We start from the raw sequence: 8,385 nt of genomic DNA, 5'->3' as shown, positions 1-8,385 counted from the left end.
AAAATGGATACAACTAGGATGGTCCGCAAGGCATCTGATTTTTTTCTTGTCTCTATAGACTTGAATAGGCATCTTGTCTGATTTATGCATCCACTCAAACAATGCTTCATTTTTTATTCTCACGTCGAATACAGCTGAGAAAAATACACACTTTACTTTCCTATCAGACTGACTTTAGCTAGAATGACTCTGAACTACCAAAGATGACCAGTACTGTTGATAGCTGTTATCCGATAGCTGTTTCTCCCAACTGACCAATAGACATGAATCCTCAGTTTGGCTGAGCTGTCATGTTTTTATCAAAAGATTGGACATGTGAATTGCCCTATCTTTCGCTCCCCGGACATTACCTGTCCTGAGACAACCATGAACATTAGATAGTTAACAGAGTTTTTCTAATATGATAGTTTTGTCTCGTGTTGACACAGTATAATAACCAAGTATACATACCATGCAGGCAGCACGGTGGCTCAGTGGTTAGCACTGCAGTGCTGGAGTCCTGGGTTCAAATTCAACCAAGGACAGCATCTGCAAGGAGTTTGTATGTTCTCCCCGTGTTTGCGTGGGTTTCCTCCTGGTGCTCCAGTTTCTTCCCACACTCCAAAAACATACTGATAGGGACTCTAGATTGTGAGACCCAATGGGGACAGTATTGCCAATGTATGTAAAACGCTGTGGAAGCAATAGCGCTATGTAAATGAATAAATATTATATATATATATATATAATAAATTAAACGTCTTCCACTATGTTTACCATCATCAATATATGACCATTTGATGGCTTTGGAATTTTGATTCTCATTTGTAGTATTTACCGTCATTTATATTTTAACGTAAGAACTATTTTCATATTTGTGATGTTCTTTTTCATAGACACCATTTTTATAATACAAATTAGAACATAGGTAAGGTACTACAAACATTTTGCTTAGAAGTCGCTTAGATCTACTAAAGATTGGCTCACACTGTTGACAAATCCCATGAAACCATTTTTCTGAATCTTCCTCATTTTCCTTCTCCATACATTTTGAGTTCCTTTCAGAAGTTTTGGATTTGTGGCAATAATAGCAATAGGGCTTAAGGCTGAATATGATGCTGCAAGAAATATCCGTGTGTCGTTTAATTCAGGGCTTACAGCAGCCAGTGAGAGAGTGTAGATCCACATAGAATTATCCATGCCATACAGCAAAACATACAGTATAACCAATAAAATGACTGCCCTGGAGGCGCGATGTTCTGCAGATCTTGTCTGAGTCCGGTCAGAACTACGCAAGCCTTTAATATTTTTCCCATGATGATATAATATGGAAACCATGTAACTACTTGACAAAGTCATTAGTCCAACAAATATGATCTCTCGAATGACAGATACCAACCCATTCAAGAGAAAGGAGATATATGTTACAAAATCTGCATCACAATAAACCAGATGTAATGAATAGGGTGACGTATTATTTGATTTTACCTGTCCATACAAAACAGTGGAAGTATAAAGTGAAATATTCATGGCTAGGAGTAGGAGCATAATTACAGTGACATTCTTTGATAACCTTCCTTTCCAGTATGTCCAATATCTGTTAATGGGGGCAATAAGAACACACTGGTGACAGCTAAGAAAACTGGTTAAACAAATAGACATAGCTCTACTGACCCGAAATGTGAAAAGGACCAGTTTACACTCTGTGGTATCTAGTAAGTCTTTTATTCCAATGGCATTTAGAGCTTGTGGTAAGACGCGAGAGAAAACAACTAGAAGATTTGAGAGAGCGAGGACCATCAGGATGATATTAGCTGGCAGAAGCTTTTTTTCAATTATTTTGATGTATATAAATTTTAGGAGGATAAAAACATTTCCAGGAATTCCAACCACCATCAAGAGAATGAAGGCAAGAGCTTTAATGAGAAGACGAGTTTCCATGTCAAAATTCAATATATGAACCCTGCTATGAGAAAAAAAGACCATATTAGTGCTTTCTAAAGTAGACAAGTACAGTTAGTTTAAAGGGTTATTGCAGCAGTTTCTCTTGGTTGTTTGCATAACTCCTAAAGAGATGTGTGATGAAGTTTATTAGCTTATGTCTTTACATGGAGTCTAATTAGTTGCAAACTGCTTTTAAATTGATCGTGGACCTCCTAACTTATTGGGCCCTTGAAGCTTGACAAGTTGCACCATTAGTATGTCCGTCCCTGTGCATATGACTACTAATTATTCTAAGAATATCAGATTATGCAAAGAAGTATATACAGCTGTTATACAACAGTTACATAGTTACATGGAAAAATGGAGGGTTGAGTCCAGCTTCCGATTGAAGAATAACATTTAAGATTTTTCCTTGATCCTTAAAAATACAGCATACAAATAAGAAGATAATATGGTAAGTCAGGGAGCAATGAGGTCAGTAATATGTTTTGACCGCAAACCTGCATTCTTTATGGCTTGACAAAGAATGCAGGCTTGCGTGTGAAATGTGTTGCGGCCCACATGGCTCCCTCGCTTACCATATGATCTTCCTATTCATATGTTCTATTTTTAAGGATCAAATAAAATCTTCAATTTTATTCTTCAATCGAAAGCTGGACTCACCCATTTTTTTGCCTATACATTGACATTATAAGAGCGTTGGTCCGTGCATGCTTATTTATCATACCACAGGGTGAGCTGGTTTACCTATTTTGCTTGCTGTCTACATAGTTAAATGGTTGAAAGTTAAATCGAGGCACATAATAGAACAATATCTATACTTGGACTTGCTGACTTCATACAGACAAACTTGACTAGCAAGGTGCATAAACATACTTTAGATAAAATGTATTTGCAAAAAAGATATTCAACATAAAAAGCACAAGTCTAAATTAAACCTGGTACAGCAGTCCCCATCATTGTCCAATGGCCACCACAGAGGAGCACTGCAAACCTCCCCATACTTGTCGGCACAACTGGCATCTCTTCTAATTTGTAGGCGACATCATTCCTCCATCACCTTGAAATGGTGACATTACACCAGGCCACCAAATCAGAAGAGGCATTGAGCATTGTGGAAGATAAGAGTCAGTTCACAAGGCTCCTTTTGGACAGCCATGAAATTTTAATGGTTACCAGAGTCCCATGAATCAATTTGATTATTTTAACAAGAACTATATTCCATGTATCATTAAATTCTTATGGTAAATAGAGAAATTCAAAAACTTGAAAATTAAATATGGACTCAGTCTTGCTTAGGTCACCTTACCTCTTCTTTTGATCTTTTCACCTTACTTACGCTTATTGATATGTAACACACCTGTATTTATAATCCTTTTTTTTTATCCCAAAGGTCACATCACTTGGGACTAATTACTTCCGATATTAATTCTCAAATGAGATTCCTGCTAATTGCTACAAAATAACCAGTCATTACTGCAAGTTGTTTGAACAAAAGTAACACAGAAAAAACACAGAAAAAATTATGTTCCTAACATATTTTATATACTTTTCTCTAATAGTAATATCTATATGTGATTGTTCATACAGATGCTGCAGCTCTTTAGGCTAGATACAAACTGCTCAAATTTGCATCATCATTTGGTAAAGAAACATAACAAAAAGGTAAAATCATTCATATTAATTTTATTTGGGGCCCTTTTAGTTTGGAGGATAATTCTCTGAACTTAATATTCACAGCATTGTGTGCTCCCAAAAATTGCCTTATGTCACCATGTCCAACCCTAAGCTTGGGCCCCAATAAAAATGTTACAAAATTGTTGGCACATAATTATATTCAAGATTCTCTGGAGGAGTTTCAGTTTTAGTGCGTAAGGGAATTAAATTTGATTGTTTCTCCTAAAGGCAGAAAAGGAAAGAAAACAACAACAATAAGAAAATAAATTCAGCTCACCCTCAAATGACCATTGGGAATCACGATGAAAGTAGATACACAGGAGTAATGAGGGAAAGCTGGTCCCAATAAGCAATTTAAAGAGGTGGTAGTTTCTTTTATTTATATAGTATATTCCGAAGCATTTTACATGTACAGACAATAAAGACAATACAAAGTAATATGGCTCAATAGTTACTTGAGGAGTGAGGACACTGCTCACAAACTTACAACCTGTGGAAAAATAGAGGGACAATAGGTAAAAATAACATGCTTGTCATCATTCAGACGTCATTATAATAAATAGGGGTTTTTATACAAAGCTGTACGATCTGGTCTTCAGTCAGTATCTAATTACAGTTATCAGGTATTTTTGGGTATATGGAGAATGTGAAGACAGAGGAATATGAGAAACCAGAGTCTCAGAAGAAATTAGAATAAAAAAGTTCTGAGAAATAAAGGGATACCTTTTAAAGTACATAAGAAGTTTAGGGGTATCCTGGTATTCAGGCTCCTGAGATTTGAAACCTCTCAACTTCCATTATCGACAAGGGAGACAATAATTATTGTCATGTTACAGCTAGGTATGGACTGATGGATATTGTTGTCATACAGACCAATTACCTTTTAAATATCGATACATTTTAAAAAAGGTGCTGGAAAACACTTTGGTTAAGCTGCTCATGAGGCTGGTCTATGCGGACCAGAGTCATTTTATATCATAAACATTTTAATAACTTACTGGGAGATTATATCTTAACTAATAATTTAGCAATGATCTAGAGCAACAAGTTGAGCAAAAGTCCTTTTCAGAACCTGTTTTACCAGTCCCCTCCACAGAGCCTAAATTTCAGCTCTAGTAGCGTGTACTACAACTACTGGAGTTAAAAAGCTCGTAGTTGGATCTGTGATCAAGCTGGCAGTGTGCTGCGAGGCGTGGAATAGTTCCTGCACAGAGCAACAATTTTAAAAATGTCCCTACAGAGCCCATGCACAGCTCATGCCTGGTATGTAATTTTCCCCCCAGACAGATGAGTCTCATAAAAGAGAAGCCTACTGTCTTTTCCCCCTAGCTGAAGTTGGTCGTGCAGGTGTAGTAGTAGTAGTAGTAGGAGGTGACACAGACAGAGAAATGTTCAGTAACCATCCGTGGTGGTAGCATGTGCGCCAAAATGCTTTCTGCATCAAGCGCAGCCGATACTACAATAATCCCTACAGAGCCTGTTTTAAGGGTTTACCCACACAGCCAAGATTAGCAGTGTTCCCCCACAAAGCAACACATTTAACAAAAGACCCCTACATAGCTTGTTTTAAGAATTAACCCACACAGCCAAGACTGTTAGAGTTCACCCACAGAGCAACCATTCACAGAAAGGCCCCTACAGATCCGGTTTTTCCCAGTTGACTCACACAGTTAAGATTGTTAGAGCTCCCCCACAGAGCAACACTTCTTAAAAGGCCCCTACAGAGCCAGTTTTCAGAGTTTACCAACACAGTCAAGATTGTTAGAGTTCCCCACAGAGCATATTGCCTGAAGAAATGCCACCCCTGTGAGCTGCTTAGCTGGCTTTGGTGTGTATATTTCCTCCTCACGGTGGGTGGTAGCAGCTGATGTATTGTCTAGGGACAGGGGTATCCTCAGCTCACCTGTTCCTCGGGCTGCCAGTCCTTGCGGGTGCCTGGGATCCACCGGTAAGTCCCAACCGGTTTAGGAATGGATGCAAAAGGAAAGGAAAGGATCCGGCACAAATACCTCTGAATAAAATGTCGAAGCTTTATTGGCAAGTATTAAAAAGGTTCCATCCGTGTAAACAAATTGTCTAGGGACAGCCACTGTACTGTTGCACCCTGCTCCCTCTTTTGCTGGACTGCTGTGTGAGTATAACCACCTCCTCTTCCTGCATTCTATGCATGTCAGTAGGTTGGTCTTTGCCTTTTGTGGGTCCAGGACCTTATCATGCTCCACATCATCTTCCACCAACTCCCCAACCCTCACGCACGTTGTTTTTTAGAATTATTTATTTAAGTAATTTTAAAAAAGCCACATGTGGTTGCTCTTATTTTGATGCACAGCCAAAATAAGCGCACAGCCTTTAGCCATGTGCCTATAGGTGCTGATGTCAAAAATTTCAACCGTGTGGTCTGAAGGACTCTTGGAAAAAAACTCCCACACAATCGCAGCACGGACCCTTGAAATCTGAGATGGCTCAGGTGGTGCACGGACCCTTTGACTCTGAGATGCCACAGGTGGTGGTGTCATGTGCAAAGTTGATTGACCTCTGGCAGTGGTCGAAACCCTATCTCTTACAGCCTTTTTGCGCACTATGGGCACATGCTCCTCTGCACTGCTACTCTCACAATCCATGCCACCCGTCCATGTTGGATCAGTCACCTCATCATCGACCAGGTCGTCTTCAAATTCCTTAAGGTCAACATCTACGGTAACAGAGGTTTCAGTCTGACCTGAGGGCAACTGTGTCTCATCATCCTCCAACACTTCCACCTGATTGCCCAGCATGCCACAGCCAACAGCATGGCTTTCTTCTGGCCTTGGGTTCTCAAAGATCTGTGCATCACTGCACACCACGGCCTCACCTGCGCTGGTGGTGTTGCGCGGTGAGAGGCAAGAAAGGTCAAAGGGTCTCGTAAACAGTTCCTCAGAGTAACCTGCCTTGGGGGCATATGTTTCCTTAGAATACTGATGTTGTGAGGAAGAATGACCAGGCTGAGGATTCGATGGGCCAGCCTCTGGGCTACTCAAGTCTGTCTGTGTGGACCCTTGGGATTTGCCACTCAACAAGTACCTGGAGGCATTTTCTGCTAGTCAACCCGTTACCTGTTCGCACTGTTCAGGGCGCAAGAGCGGATTCCCACGTGGACAAGAAAATTGGGATAGGAAGGCAGAGGTAGATAAAGTAGGAACCTTTTTCTTTGGCTCGGTCACACTGCTTGGGCGACCACCACTGTCGCTTACCGCCTCCTTTTCTCATTTTTTTGGTTTGATTATTTGAAGGTGAATACTGTAACATGACCTTTTGTACAGGCAGTGGAAAAACACTGATGCCGGGTTGTTAAACTTGTGTTAATTTTTTCCCACGATAGCTGTTACTGTAAGTCTAAAAACCGCAAGTTACCTTTATTGGACAAAGTACCACTTGGAGGAGTCGACAAAGATGTTGTGAATGTCTTTTAGCTCTAAAAAAAACAGTTTGACACCACTTTTATTTTAGTATTGGTTTTTGGCACTCAGACTGTGTTTTAGTAAGAGCAGGGCACTATGTAGGTTCTGTAAGATCTGAAATAAAGGAATAAAGCTGGGCTCAACTGCCTTAAGAGGGAGGTGCTTAAGGGAAAGGTAACGCTTAACTGTATCATAGATCCCAAGCACTCAAATAGGACACGAAGAGTATGCAAATGTGTTATTTATTAGACTATTTGCAAAAAGAAAACGCCACCGCAATAGAGCAAAGCCAACGTTTCGGCCTCTGTTAGGCCTTTGTCAAGGTTTTGCGTATGATAGATTGGCGGATGGGATGACTTAAACGTCAAACGAGTGTACCATACGGCGTTTTACTTTTCAGAAGTAGGTTGCAGAGGCCAGGGAGGCCCAGAGGAGAGGTGGGGGAAGAGAGAGGATGCCTGGAAAACACGAGGAGTGGGGACAGGGTCCCAGAGGTCTGTGTTTGTGGCAGGAGGCATGGCCTCTGCAACCTACTTCTGAAAAGTAAAATGCCGTATGGTACACTCGTTTGACGTTTAAGTCATCCCATCCGCCAATCTATCATACGCAAAACCTTGACAAAGGCCTAACACAGGCCGAAACGTTGGCTTTGCTCTATTGCGGTGGCGTTTTCTTTCTGTAAGATCTGAAGACACCACCACCAGGATGCTAGCTTGGTGCTATAACAGTATAGTATTTTGCTTCAGGCAGAAGTAGAGCCACTGACACAGAGTATTAATTAAAAATTTGGTAACACTGACACTATGTTTTAATAAGAGCAGGACACTATGTAGGTTCTGTAAGATATGAAGCCGCCACCAGTATGCTAGGTTGCTGCTAGTAAGGTATTGCCTTCAGGCAGAAGTAGAGCCACTGACACCGAGTATTAATTAAAATTTGGTAACACTGACACTGTATTTTAACCCCTTAATGACCGCGGGCCGTAAAATTACGTCCTAGCTGTCATAATGTTACTGCCCGCGGTCTGCTGGCGGCAGTATGCCGCGATCGGAACACATCTCAGCTGATTTTCACAGCTGAGATGTGTGCCTGCTAGGCACGAGCAGAATCGTTATCTGCTCGTGCCATTTAACCCCTTAAACGGCGCTGTCAATATGTGACAGCGCCATTATAAGCGCGATCGCGGTAAACTTTTACTTACCGCCCGATACCGGAAGTCACGTGATACGATCACGTGACTTCCGTTAGTTGTCATGGTAGCACAGGGTCATGTGATGACTCCTGTACTACACATGAATTGCTTTCACTTTCGCTGTGCCAGCTGCACAGCAAAAGAGAAAGAGAGCGT

General features: G+C 40.9%; 1 protein-coding gene across 1 annotated transcript; it reads right to left on the bottom strand.

Moving 5' to 3' along the window:
• Positions 1-930: 930 nt before the first annotated feature.
• LOC142289271 (olfactory receptor class A-like protein 1) lies at positions 931-1,920 on the bottom strand. Its single transcript, XM_075333583.1, has one exon. It carries the CDS (start codon positions 1,918-1,920, stop codon positions 931-933), a length of 990 nt encoding a protein of 329 aa, XP_075189698.1.
• Between the last annotated feature and the right edge of the window lie 6,465 nt (positions 1,921-8,385).

The sequence above is a fragment of the Anomaloglossus baeobatrachus genome, chromosome 2 (assembly GCF_048569485.1).
Source record: "Anomaloglossus baeobatrachus isolate aAnoBae1 chromosome 2, aAnoBae1.hap1, whole genome shotgun sequence".
In the NCBI taxonomy this organism is placed as follows: Eukaryota; Metazoa; Chordata; class Amphibia; order Anura; family Aromobatidae; genus Anomaloglossus; species Anomaloglossus baeobatrachus.
This window is presented reverse-complemented; position numbering and strand designations above follow the sequence as displayed.